The 14,323-nt window shown below is 42.2% G+C and overlaps 2 protein-coding genes across 3 annotated transcripts in view; one reads left to right on the forward strand and one right to left on the reverse strand.

Moving 5' to 3' along the window:
* Nucleotides 1–14,323, forward strand: part of LOC105357330 (cadherin-1-like) — a 66,857-nt gene that overhangs the window by 21,705 nt on the left and 30,829 nt on the right. The window lies entirely within an intron of this gene.
* LOC110014678 (ras guanyl-releasing protein 3-like) lies at nucleotides 1,874–4,576 on the reverse strand. Of its 2 annotated transcripts, none has more exons than XM_020701491.2 (3): nucleotides 4,321–4,576; nucleotides 2,912–3,261; nucleotides 1,874–2,423 (listed from the first exon to the last, which is right to left on the reverse strand). In XM_020701491.2, exons 1-3 carry the CDS (start codon nucleotides 4,391–4,393, stop codon nucleotides 2,415–2,417), a joined length of 432 nt encoding a protein of 143 aa, XP_020557150.1. In that variant the 5' UTR covers nucleotides 4,394–4,576; the 3' UTR covers nucleotides 1,874–2,414. The 2 variants fall into 2 exon arrangements, with proteins under 2 accessions (XP_020557150.1, XP_020557151.1); XM_020701492.2 differs by having other exon boundaries at nucleotides 4,327–4,575.

Below are 14,323 nucleotides of genomic sequence, written 5' to 3' on the forward strand. Positions count from 1 at the left end.
CTTTTCCCATCAGGGGTCGCCACAGCGAATCATCCTTTTCCACCTCACTCTATCATGAACATCTTCTACCCTAACATTAGCCAACTTCATGTCCTCTGTCAAGACATCCATGTATCTCCTCTTTGGCCGTCCTCTTGCCCTCCTGCCAGGCAGCTCCATCTCCAACATCCTTCTACCAATATATCCACTATCCCTCCTCTGAACATGTCCAAACCATCTCAGTCTGGCTTCTCTGACTTTGTCGCTAACACAGGCAACATGAGCCGTCCCTCTGATGTACTCGTTCCTTATCCTGTCTAACCTGGTCACTCCTAAGGAGAACCTCAACATCTTCATCTCTGCTACCTCCATCTCAGCCTCTTGTCTCTGTCTCACTGCTACCGTCTCTAACCCATAGAGCAGAGCTGGTCTCACCACTGTCTTGTACACCTTTCCTTTGAGTCTTGCTGGCACTCTTCTGTCACACAACACTCCTGACACTTTCCTCCACCCGCTCCAACCTGCCTGCACTCGCCTCTTCACCTCTTTTCCACACCCCCCATCACACTGAACTGTTGACCCCAAGTACTTAAACTCCTGCACCTTCTTCACCTCAGTCCCCTGTAACCTAACGCTTCTACCTTGATCCCTCTCGTTCAGACACATGTATTCTGTCTTACTACGACTGACCTTCATGCCTCTTCTTTCCAGAGCAAACCTCCACCTCTCTAGCTGTTCCTCCACCTGCTCTCTACTCTCACTGCAGATTACAATGTCATCCGCAAACATCATTGTCCAGGGAGATTCCTGTCTTACCTCGTCTGTCAGCCTGTCCATCAGCATAGCAAACAAAAAAGGACTCAAAGCTGATCCTTGGTGTAGTCCCACCTCCACCTTGAACTCCTCTGTCTGACCTACAGCACATCTCACCACCGTCATACTTCTCTCATACATGTCCTGAACTACTCTGACATACTTCTCTGCCACTCCAGACGACCTCATACAGTACCACAGCTCCTCCCTCGGCACCCTGTCATACGCCTTCTCTAAATCTACGAACACACAATGCAGCTCCTTCTGACCTTCTCTGTACTTTTCCATCAACATTCTCAAAGCAAAAATGGCATCAGTGGTGCTCTTACGGGGCATGAAACCATACTGCTGCTCACAGATCTCCACCTTCTTCCTAAGCCTGGCTTCCACTACTCTTTCCCACAGCTTCATTGTGTGGCTCATCAACTTTATTCCTCTATAGTTGCTGCAGTTCTGCGTGTCACCCTTGTTCTTAAAGATCGGGACCAGAACGCTTCTCCTCCATTCCTCAGGCATCTTCTCACTCTCTAAAATCCTATTGAACAACCTCGTTAGAAATTCCACTGCTGTCTCTCCTAAGCACTTCCATACCTCCACAGGTAGGTCATCAGGACCAACGGCCTTTCCGCTCTTCATCCTTTTCAGAGCCTTCCTAACCTCATCCTTTCCAATCTCTGCTACTTCCTGCTCCACAACAACCACATCTTCCTCCCTTCTTTCCCTGTCATTTTCCTCGTTCATCAGCTCCTCAAAATACTCCTTCCATCTTTTCTGTACACTCTCCTGGGTTGTTAGCACCTTTCCATCTCTGTCCTTTATCACCCTTACCTGTTGCACGTCCTTCCCATCTCTGTCTCTCTGTCTGGCTAGCCTGTACAAGTCCTTCTCTCCTTCCTTTGTGTCTAACCTGTCATATAGCTCATCGTAAGCTTTCTGTTTGGCCTTTGCCACCTCTCTCTTCACTCTACGCTGCGCTTCCTTGTACTCCTGTCTACCTTCCTCAGTCCTTTCTACATCCCACTTCCTTTTAGCCAACCTCTTCCTCTGGACGCATTCCTGTACTTCCTCATTCCACCACCAAGTGTCTTTACCGTCTTTCCTCTTTCCAGATGACACACCTAGCACCTTCCTACCTGTTTCCCTGATAATCTCTGCTGTAGTTTCCCAGTAAACTATAAGACTATAAACCTTTTAATTTGCTGCACTTTTTATTGATGTTTCCCCTGTGTCAGCTCAACATGGAAATATTTACAATAAACTTTGCTCATTTGACTGCTGGAACAACGTTTTTGTTCAAGTCCCCTTTTTTACCACTTTCACCTCTCATCCAAGCGTTAAAACTTTGTCCTGTTGGAGCCGATTCTCTCAGCTGGACCTCGTGCACATATGCATCCTGTTTGATTGTTGCATCAAACTCAAGACTGGAGTCTTTGTTTTGCACTGGTTCATCTGAGTTCCTTACAGCAGTCGTTCGTTAACCACCGAGCTGCATGTCCACCACGTCTACTAAGTAACCTGAGGTCATTGAAGGCCGATTTCCAGCAGCTTAGAGCCTTCCCAAGTGAGAAGAGCCTCCTTGTTCTGGTTGCGGTCATGCAGAATCTGCTCTTGTTGCAGCTAAGTCAGCTGTCCTTGAAGAAAAAAGAAAAAAGTTCATTTTTTTTGTGCCTGAAATACATCCTATTGTCCTCATTCTTCTAAAAGGGAAACTAAATCAGGGTTTTTACCTGTAAATGTACAAGTCAGAAAAAAGACCCACTCCAATCTTTTTTTGATCATTGTAAAAGCATTATCATTGGTCTTTAATTATGATTATGCCTTTCTTAGCCAAAATAAAAAATTAAGCTGTCAGAGTTTCTTCAGAGCAGCAGTGGTTCAGTAGAACACTCCCCCCACTCCCCCTTCATACCGTTGCAGAGTGGAGAGGAACAGGGAGCTTGTGGCCATCTAGCATATATTCTACATCGCAAATGATCTCTTTTTTAAACAGTCACAATGATTTGAATAAAGAAAAACTCAGAAATGCATTTTTAAGCTTAATTTTCTTATTTGTCACAATTTTTTACAAAACAGAATTTTATCAGAGTGGGTCTTTGTAGCAGTGGTGCTGTTTGGTTACCTTCCTTAGGTGTGGCGCCCCATTCTGGGTGGACTCTGAGCTGCATTCAGAGGAAACGGGTCGGTGCTGCACTTTCAGGTTTTCCCAGCAGGCTAACCCTTTACTTTTAGATGCTTTTCTGTGAGTTCTGTATTTCATTTTAGGAAAAGTGTGCGAGCCGTTCTCTGTGCCCCCCCAGCTGAGCTCAGGCCACAGAGGCTCGGTCTGGGTGGCCTGGGTGATGGTGGCCCTCTGCAGGCGCACAGAAATTCTCTGAGCTGAGCCGGTCATCAGGGTGATAGACGGTTGGGACGGGGTGTCCAAAGCTGGACCTGTAGCAACAGCCGGGAACTCGAACACATCGTCATCATCTGAAGAAAACGCAACAAGAGGAACTTATTTCATATTGATGCAGATCTTTGTGGAAAGTTCTCTGAGATGCTTTGCCTGTGTAGGTACCATAACCATTCGGCCTGCAATAACTGTTCGGGTTCCTTTCGACTGAGGATGACGTCACACTACGGTAACCCCACTTTGACAAACTAAGTAGCGTGGAGATCTGCTCGGGCTCTACATATTTTCATTTCACGTTTCCTTTTATAAACTAAAGTTCTTTTCCCTCTTAAGTTGTGTCTGACATTATTCTTTGTAATATTTATAGAGATATGTTGCCACAACCCACTTTGTAAAAAGATCTATAGCTGTTAGAATGAACCTGCTGCTCCACACAAGCAAACAGTGTCTCTGATCAGAGCAGCTGGAGTCTTGTAGCTTCATGTTAGCAGGCAGGGAAGATGCTTTGTTAGAGTGTCCGGTCCGGAGAAGGGTTCTGACCACAGCCCGTTTGGCTGCAAATGCACTTAATAATAATCATAACAACAATAAAAGCACATTTAGAAGATAATCTCGCTACATGTCGGAGTTCTTTTTGTGTACAACAGACTTCATAATATCTTCTTCTATGGTAGTATCCCAATTTGTCCAGACCAATCACTATCTGACACGTCATCGGACCAACAGACAGCCAATCACATAATGTGACGTCAGCACTAGTCGAAGGACCCCGAACGGTTGTTTCAGGCCGAATGGTTCAGTTCATCATCAGTTCCATCTGATGCCTGTTTTTAAATGTCTTTTGAAAAGGAAATGGCTAAAGATGAATGCGCATAAGCCACAACTTTGAGATCTATCTGAAAGAAGCAGAAGTCAAAAATAAATGTTGATGAGATTACAGCAAACATATATGTTTAATATCCTGCAAAAAAAAAAGTTCATAAAGACATTTTGGCACTTTAAAATTCTATAATTCACTTAATGAGTAAATCACATTCTTTTAATGACCCATGTTACAAACAGTTGAAGGCAGTTTGATTGGGCCTCAGGCATAAAGGGTTTGTGCAGACCACACGTGATCAGGAAGTGAAGATGACCTTTACATGTGGGCAGTGAGGGGCTGCTGGGCAGCGAGCTGTGACTCAGTCTGGCCGGGGAGACGCTGCTCATGGATCCGGAGCGAATCAGTTTCCTGCAGGCCAGAACCAGCAGCTCCCGGCATTGTTTATGACAGTTCACACCACAGTCTGCAACACAAACACAGATGAAGCAGATTGTTGTTGGGTTTCAACCTTCAAAACAGGAAATATGACATTTTAGAAACAACATGAAGCCACACAGAAGGTTTATATATTTTTGTTTTTGACTTATGAGAACACAAAACACTAAGCAGGAGGCAACTGTTTGAGTTTGAAACAGTTTGAATGAAAATGTACCTTTGCAGTTGTATCCCTGTTTGATGATCCCTCACAGCTGTGATTATAAGATGAGCCGGAAAGGTATGTATAAATTAATAAATAAATAAGAATAACTTCAGCACACTTTCCATTATAATCAGCTGTCTGAATTTGATTAGTTTAGTTTTTAGTTTAGTTTAGTTTGTTTCTCCACAATGTGTCAAAAGCAACAAATCCCCTCACAATAGAGAATATAGAAAAAAATGGACATCCCCGAAGCAGCTGCTTATTATTAGGGGTCCAGCAGTTTAGACAAGCATAAAAGTATAGAAGATGAGTGGCGTTAGGAAAAGAAAAATAAAATAAAATAATGACATAAATAAAATACAATAATAGTATGAGAAAATGATGGTAATTTAGTGGAGAGTGTCGGACAATAAGGACAATGAATTTCAACAACATAAACTCAGGCGTGATCATAAACACATTAATAGGTGGTTTCGGTCGGAGCAGCATTTGTGCAGTATGTTGACAATAATAGCAATTTCAGTTTCCTTTTAAACATGTATATTGTAGCAGACTGTTTAACGTCATTGTCTAAAATATTCCAAGTTTGTGGACCTCTAGTACAGACAGCGAGACTCGTGGATTGTAACTTTCTGTTTTTTCCTTTTAGCATATGCTTTCCCCTGGTGTCATGGTGATAAGAGGGTGGATAAGAGTGGTATGAGGACACACAAACGACTGTTTGATTTATTAACAACACTGTACATTGTGTATCCGATATGTATTGAGTTCCGGTAACTGAAGGAGGCTGTATCTGTGGAAGAGTGGATCCGTTGGAGAATTTGGCATGGACCAGGTTTTTGCTCTTATGGCTTTCGTATGTGTAATCTGGAGTTTTTCCGTGTAGGTATATATGTGTTATTCCATAGGATGTTACAGTAATTCAAGTGAGGCTCAAACAGGGAACTGTACAATGTCAGCAATGCATCTTGTTAACAGGTTAATTGTCCAACACTCTAAAAAGAGTATTTGGGCTGTAGTTGGAAAGATGTACTTTTTTACGTTGTTCTAACTTAATTATTTAGTTTGGTGAAAACAAATCATTTTTTTGAGTTCATTCAACTTAAAAATAACAAGTAGTTGTCTGACATAGTTATTTTACTTTCAATCAACTTAATTCAATTACGTTGGTGTAACTTTGGTGTGAAGCTGTCAATGCGTCATGACGTCATAACTTAAGGCAGCGCAAGGAATTATGGAATACCATTTTCTTTGCCTATCTGGGCAGATTGGGGTTAAAGTGTGAGTTTTTGTCCACACTGTAAACCCGAATAAGTTCAGTGAACTCAAAATTTTTGAGGAAACAGATTACATAATAATTTTTAAGTTGACTTACTTAAAAAGTTAAAAAATTGGACTATTCGGGTTTACAGTGCATGGTTTTTGTTGTCCAGCTGTTTTACTCTGTTTGAACTAGTAATTTAAACTGTTATGTTTATTTCTTTCTGCATTTCATACATAGGTTCCAAATATTAAAGACAGAGTTTGCGCCATGTGAGCTCCTGCCTTGTAATGCGAGACATTGCTGGGTCATTCATGTCTTTGATGTGAAAATTACCAGGTCCATTGGTGGAAACTTTATAATATTGTGTAAATTTAAGTTGTATAAACAAAATTGAAAAAGATTTTCTTTAAGTTAGATCAGCATATCATATTAAGTCGGATAGCCATTAAAAATTTAAGTTGAATAAACTTAATTCAATTAGGTGTTACCAATTGAAGTGATTCAACTAGGTTGGATCAACTTTTTTCTTTTTAGAGTGAATGGGTGTGCTCCCAATTATTGAGAATTCTTCTCAGGTGTTTTCCCTGTGGTCATGCCATGTCACTGCCTATTTAAACTGCACCTGCACCAATAAACAATTGATTGTATGTTCTGACTGCAGACTGTGTCCCAGTGTGTGCTTTTGCTCCCCTTTGGAAAGCCACGTTTAACAGGTTATGGGCCCTGATGCGCTGATGTTTGCCCAGACATGGTGTGAGTAGAAAAACAGTTTGATAAGCTATCGTTTCAAACCTTTGGAGTGCCAGCATCATGAGTGAAAGGACAAGTTCACGTTGGTCTCGTCTTGTGTTTGATGGAGACGAAAAGAATTATGGACTCTGGGAGACAAAGTTTTTGGGACATCTGCGGTTACAGAAACTGAAGGATACAATTCTAAATGAACCTGCCACAGATGCGGATGAAGACAAACTGGCTGAGAATGCAGCGAAAAATGCTGAAGCATATGCTGAACTTATTCAATTCCTTGATGACAAAAGTTTGTCTCTGGTCATGCGAGAGGCCGCTGATGATGGGCGTGGTTGCTGTCAAGATATTGCAAGACTATTATGCTGGCAAGAGGAAGCCCAGAATTGTGAGTCTCTACACTGACTTAACTTCCCTGCAAAAGTTAAGTGGTGAAAGTGTGACTGATTACATCATAGGTGCTGAGAACTCAATCACAGAGCTGAGGAACGGCGGAGAAGTTTTGAGTGATGGACTACTGGTTGCAATGGTCTTAAAGGGGTTGCCAGAATCATTCAAGCCTTTTTCAATTTTTGTCACTCAAAGCGATGAGACCCTCTCTTTTGCAGATTTTAAGACCAAATTGCGCAGTTATGAGAACACTGAAAGCATGCGTACAGCTGTGGCCAAGGACAATGTCATGGGTGCCCAGGCACAGAAAACTAGTGCCCTGTCAGGTGCAAGGATGCGAAATGCAGAGAACAGAGACATTGAGTGTTTCCGTTGTGGTCAGAGAGGACACAAGGCAAGACAGTGTCAGCGTGGTCAACAGTGGTACAACCAAGGCAAAAGCAACACACGGCGAGGAGGTTGGAAGCAGCAGCGACAGGACAACGCACGCGGAGTATCTGAGGAGACGGATAACACCTTTGCACTTCTTGGTGACCACTGATTATCAGCCGGGGAGCGACATCACCAGAAAAGGGTTGATGGTGGACACTGGTGCAACATCGCATATCATTACAGATCTTGCTAAGTTTAAGAGCTTTGACGATCAATTCCAGGCTGAGACGCACTGTGTGGAACTGGCTGATGGGACAAGGTGCAAGGGGGTTGCAGAGCGCAGAGGAGAAGCAGTGGTGTGGCTGGTTGACAGCGGGGGACGTCACATTTGTGCCACACTGAAGCAGGCGCTGTATATCCCATCCTATCCCCAAGACATCTTCTCCGTGAGACCTGCAACTTCCAACGGAGCAACAGTAATCTTCAAGGAGGGAGAAGACGTCCTGTACAAAGACGGTACACGTTTTCTTATTCATGAACACAATAGACTGTTCTATTTGCCTACGGTTCCTGAGAACAATAACTGATCAATCTATGAGTTGCCATGACATTCAGACCTGGCATGAGATTTTTGGACATTGCAATTATAATGATGTTCAGAAGTTGGAATGTATTGTTGATGGCATGTCAATTAAGGGTAAAGTACCTAAATCTATGCAATGTGAAGTGTGTGTTCAAGGTAAATTCATTCAAAGTAGGAACAGGAAGTCTGATGTAAGGGCAAAGTTGGCATTAGAGTTGGTACATACTGACTTGGCAGGCCCCATTAACCCAGAGTCCAGAGAAGGTTATAGGTATGCACTTTCCTTTTCCGATGACTACTCCAGTGCAATGTTTGTGTGTTTTTTAAAGCACAAAAGTGATACTGTGGAAGCTACAGAGAGATTTCTAGCTGATATAGCTCCATATGGCAAAGTTAAATGTATCAGATCTGATAATGGTACTGAATTTACTGGACAGGGTTACCAAGCACTACTTCGCAGGAATATGATTAGACATGAAACATCAGCACCATACTCGCCACACCAGAATGGTACTGCTGAATGTAATTGGAGGACTCTCTTTGACATGGCTAGATGTATGCTCTTGGAAAGCAAGTTACCCAAGGAGCTATGGCCGTATGCAGTCCAGAGAGCAGCAATGGTGAGGAATAGGTGTTACAACAACCGCACTAGACAGACACCTTACTTTATGTTGACATGAAGGAGACACAATGTGTCCAGGATGCAGACTTTTGGTACCGTGTGTTATGCTTATAGACAGGAGACAAAGAAATTAGATTCAAAATCTGACAAAGGGATTTTTGTTGGATATGGTCTACTATCCTGACAGTAAGAAGGTGATGAAGCACAGACTGGTCAGATTCATATCTAATTTTAAGAAATGTGAGACTGATTATGCGTCTGATGATGAAGTTGCTGTGCAACATAGTACAACCCGACTTGACCTAGACAAACCCAAGCAGAGTGACATTGCAGAGACTGGATTAAGCCCAAGTAAGATAAATGCACAGTCAGTTGAGGTCAAGGCAAAACTAAGTGGAGAAAGGAGATATCCTAGTACAGATGAAGACCAGAGTTTTATGGGGTAGAGCATGATCAGGCACAGATCAACATTGATTACTGCTATAAGATGGTTTCGAATGTGCCTCAAACTTTTAGAGAGGGTGTGACTTCATCCAACTCAAGAGAGTGGATAGATGCAATGGATGAGGAGATGAAATCATTGCAGCAGAACAACACATTTACTCTGACCACTCTGCCTGAGGGCAAGAAAGCAGTGGGGGGTAGGTGGATCTATGCAATCAAATGTAATGCTGATGTGTCTGACAAATTTAAGGCAAGGTATGTTGCCAAGGGATATAGTCAGGAGATGGGAGTAAATTATGAAGAAACTTTTTCTCCTACTGTTAACCTAACAAGTGTGAGAGTGTTAATGCAGAAAGATGCCCAGGAAAGCTTGATCCTCTACCAGATGGATGTCAAGACAGCCTACCTACATGCACCAATTGATTTTGAAATTTACATGGAACAGCCAGAGGGACATGATGTAAAATCTCAGACAAATGAGAAAATTGTGTGTAAACTGGAAGAATCATTGCATGGGCTAAAACAATCAGGTAGAAATTGGAACAAAATGTTACATGATTACCTGTGTGAAAACAACTTTGTACAAAATCCAGTTGATCTTTGTGTTTACAAGAGAGAAACAGAAAATGAAAAAAAAATAATATTGATATGGGTTGCTGACTTGGTCATAGCTGCCAGTGATGGAAGGGTTTTAAAAACTGTCAAACAGATGCTTGCTGAAAAGTTTCAGATGAAAGATCTGGGCAGGCTGAAAACTTTTTTGGGTATCACCTTTCATCAGTGTGATGGTGAAGTGACCATGTCACAGCAGAGTTATATTGATGAACTGCTGGAGAGGTTTAACATGTAAGATTGTAAACCCAGGTCGACACCTTGTGAATCAAAGTTGTATTACACTGATGGTGGTTAAAAGATGAGTGACCCCAGGAAGTACAGAGAGGCCGTAGGTAGCCTAATATACCTTCCTCATGCGATAGACCTGATCTGAGTTATGCTGTCAGCAGATTGTCACAGTATTTCAGTGAGCCAACAGAAGAACAGTGGACAACTTTAAAGCATGTACTAATATCTGAAAGGCACAAATGATAAGAAACTTTGTTACAGGAAAAGTGATGAAGGATTAAGGCTGTGGGTTTACAGTGATGGAGATTGGGCAGGTGACACCAATGACAGACGTAGTACCGTACTTATGGTTATTGTATTAGCCCAGGCAAAAATGGTCCCCTGATTTCCTGGAAGACCAAAAATCAGCCAACTGTAGCACTGTCAACATGTGAGGCTGAGTACATGGCTTTAGCTGCCACCATACAGGAATGTTTGTATTTGATTCAGCTGGTTCCACATTTTGATGAGTATCAGTATGAAAAAACTGTGATCTATGAAGATAATCAAAGCACAATTGCACTGGCAAAGAATCCTGTAAATAGACAGAGATGCAAGCTTGTTGATATTAAATATCATTTTGTGAGATCAACTGTAAACAATGGTGAAGTGTTTTTGAAATATTGTTCAACAGATCAGATGGTTGCTGACCTAATGACCAAACCAGCAACAAAACTAAAGCTACTTACCTTTTCCAGATTCTTGTTTGGATTATAGTTAAACCAAGATGTGATGCAGTTTTGGTTTCCATGATTATTGTAAATAATGTGTGAGCATGTGGGGGTGGGGCTGCACGGTGGCGCAGTGGTTAGCGCTCTTGCCTCACAGCAAGAAGGCCCCTGCTTCAAGTCCCAGCTGGGAGACCTGAAACAGAACATCAATGGGGGACCTTTCTGTGTGGAGTTTGCATGTTCTCCCCGTGTATGCGTGGGTTCTCTCCAGGATCTCCAGCTTCCTCCCACCATCCAAAAACATGTTTCATAGGTTGATTGGCAACTCTAAATTGACCATAGGCATGACTGTGAGAGTGAATGGATGTGTTATTGTGGATATTCTACCCTGCGACAGACTGGCGACCTGTCCAGGGCATCCCCTGCCTTCGCCCACAATTGGCTGGGATAGGCTCCGGCAGCCCCGTGACCCTGAAAGGGAAAAATGGTATAGAAAATGAATGATGAACAAGTGGAAGTGTTAACAGGTTGATTGTCCAATGGGTGTGCTCCCAATTATTGAGAATTCTTCTCAGGTGTTTTCCCTGTGGTCATGCCATGTCACTGCCTATTTAAACTGCACCTGCACCAATAAACAATTGATTGTATGTTCTGACTGCAGACTGTGTCCCAGTGTGTGCTTTTGCTCCCCCTTGGAAAGCCACGTTTAACACATCTGATGGGAGCATGTGCCGAATCTTATAGAATAAACCAACAAATTTGGATAATTTTGGATTGGATAACTGAATTGTTATATCTGACGGTATTTTGCCGTTTTTGTCAGTCTTTAGAAAAGAAAGTTTAAAAAAAAGTAATAAACATAAACTGCAGATACGCACAAATCCTGCACAGTGATCACAGAAAGTGGGCTTCAGATAGGTCATCTCCTGGAAATTGTGGATGAATCCGGGCCCCATCTTACTCTGCAGCAGCGGGTTGGCCCGGAGGAAGTACGCCATCATCACATCCTTACTGATTAATCCATCCAGGAGAAAAAGGGAAAGCAATACATGAGCAAACAATGGAGGAAGCAGTCCTTTCAGTCTTCAAAAAAGATCAATATGAATGAGGATCTGGTTCAGAGGTGTGTCAGCTCTGGTAAACCCTCTGCAGGTAAAGCAGCTGAGGGAGACATCTTTTGATAAACCACAGAAGGAAATATCATCTGTTTTGTAAACACGAATAAAAAAGGAATCATGAAATTCTAAACAAATACTGAAAAACAATTATCCTCGTAGTATAAATAAAGTTTGATTTAGTTTAAAGTGGTTAAGACAGCTGCTGTGGAATGTGTGCTAATGGTAAACTACACACTTTTTTTATTGGAAATGTATATTGTGTACATTGTGTAAATATGTGTGTATGTTGACTCCATAGTTTTTCTTTTTTCTTTATATATTGATTTATATATTGATTTTTTTTATATGTTGATATTAAGCCCGAACTCTGGCTGAAATCCGCCTTAACTTGCTTACTCTGGGTATGTCAGTTCCAAAAGAGCGGATATGAGTTAGACTAATTACGCTCGACTTGGGATATGAGTCACAGGGAAAATGGAAATAAGATCAGAAACTTGTGCGTTTACTTTGTCTGTTCTTCTACTACAAGCAGAAACTCTTTCTTTTGCTCAATTGCTGATGCAGCCGTATTACTTTTTTGATGGACCTATAATCTTCATACGCCGTCATTAAAACCTCAGACTCCGTCTCACTGAAGTGTAGCGCTTTCTTTTTTCCACGTGTTTCCATGGTGACTCCAGAAATCGGCGATCCATTGAGGATGTCTTTATGTACTTGACATGCACATGCATTAACCCAGGGTTACCAAGTCGGGCGTAATTACGCCAACTCATATCCGGTCTTTTGGAACCGACATACACCGAGTAAGCAAGTTCAGGCGGATTTCAGCCAGAGTTCAGGCTTAAAGTCAGGCTAGTTTAAACATTCTTCCTGGAATACCCCCCTGGTTGTGTTCAGAGCATAAGTTGCTATGGCAACTTGACATATCCTGAAACACACCTCCATTTCTGGAACCGAAAGCTGAGGTTATCAACTTCCTTAGCCTCAAACTTACTGTGAGAGCTAGCATAACCTGCTTTTTGGAATACCACCCTGGAATACCCCCCCTGTACTGCTGCTGCAACAAGGAAATTTCCCCATCGTCGGACTAATAAAGGAATATCTTATCTTATCTGTCTTACGGCATGATAGTTTGAAAATAAAAATAAAATGTAGAAGTATTTATTTACCTCAAATATCTCTTCAAATATACTCCACAGTCTCTTCCAAAACATTTTACATTTTTATCACATTAATAATATTTTCAAATGAAAATTGTATTGTGATTTCATTGTTTGTTTGTTTTGAAACAGCCATGTTTGTCATGGAGCCTCTGTCAGTTCTCCTCCCCTCTGTTTTCTGCCTCTAAAGATTGGAACCAGCTGTGGACACTCACTTCATCAACTCACCGCCTTCTCAAGGAGATCCAGCCCAGTATTCATTGCTAGAAGATAGTCTTCTTCAGTTTCGCAAAGATTTTCCCCCATCAACAGCTCTAGCAAATTTCGCCATGCTAAACGTTTGACGTTTGCTGGTTGGACCAACACATATCTTCTAAATGTGCTTTTATTACTGTTATGATTATTACTAAGGGCGTGCTCGCTCATAATTTTTTAAATCTGTGCGGTCAGTGCTTTTTTTCTTGGCTGTAAGGACCCGGAAAAAGCGTTAGCATTAGGCTAATACGTGCTAAAAACATTAGCCGTGGAGGGACTTAAAACTCAGTGCGAGTGCCACATTGAGCATCTTGGATGTAAATGTGTGGGAATTACATCAGCCTTTATTTTGTTCTGGACACTACTGGAAACACAAATTTATATGATGGTTTAGAGTTTCTCAGGTCTGCGTAGCAGCTTTCCTCCTTTGAAGCTGCCCGTGACTAGCTTTGTCTCCGGGCTAGTGGGCCGGGTTTAGCTCCGACCGAAGACAAAGCTAGTCCGATGGAGAAGCTTCAAACCCAGACTCCATCCGAGCCCTAGCTGGTGCATCCGGCTACAGACAGCGGGGCTTCCGAAGGAGGCTGTGGTCCCAAACTCCAGACCGCATTAGGCGGAAATGCTGCTTTGAAGTCCTGAGAAGCTGTGTACAATCATCAGAAGTGCACAACCTTCACAAAGCTTCTCCCCTGCCGCTAACACAGGGCCATATGCCTTGCCGCGTTGCTTAGTATATGTCTTTGTCTCTTAGCAGCCGGACAGACGGAGACAGCACCCACGTCATCGCCCCGTCTCCCCTCTGGAAATGCTGAGTCAAATTAATATATATGACAATTTTCGCAGAGTGGATTTGAAAATAAAAATGCATTTCTCTCATTCTCATCTTTTTCGACGTCAACACAGAGGTGGCCTTAACTGTGTGTCTGTGTTTCACCCATGAAAACAAACAAAATCTGAACTTTTACAAAGATACATATAAAGATATTCTGCATATAAAATGAAAGCATCTATGACGATCACCGCTAGATCATTGGAGAAAGTGTGTGTTTGTGTATTAGCCTGGAGGCGGTGCTGGCAGCTGGAAGGGGCTCACTTGTCTATTTCACAATGTGAGATCAAAATACAGCTTTGGGGTTGTCTTTTATGAGGAATAAACATTATAATGCACTTA

This window comes from Oryzias latipes, chromosome 15 (genome assembly GCF_002234675.1).
Source record: "Oryzias latipes chromosome 15, ASM223467v1".
NCBI lineage: Eukaryota > Metazoa > Chordata > Actinopteri > Beloniformes > Adrianichthyidae > Oryzias > Oryzias latipes.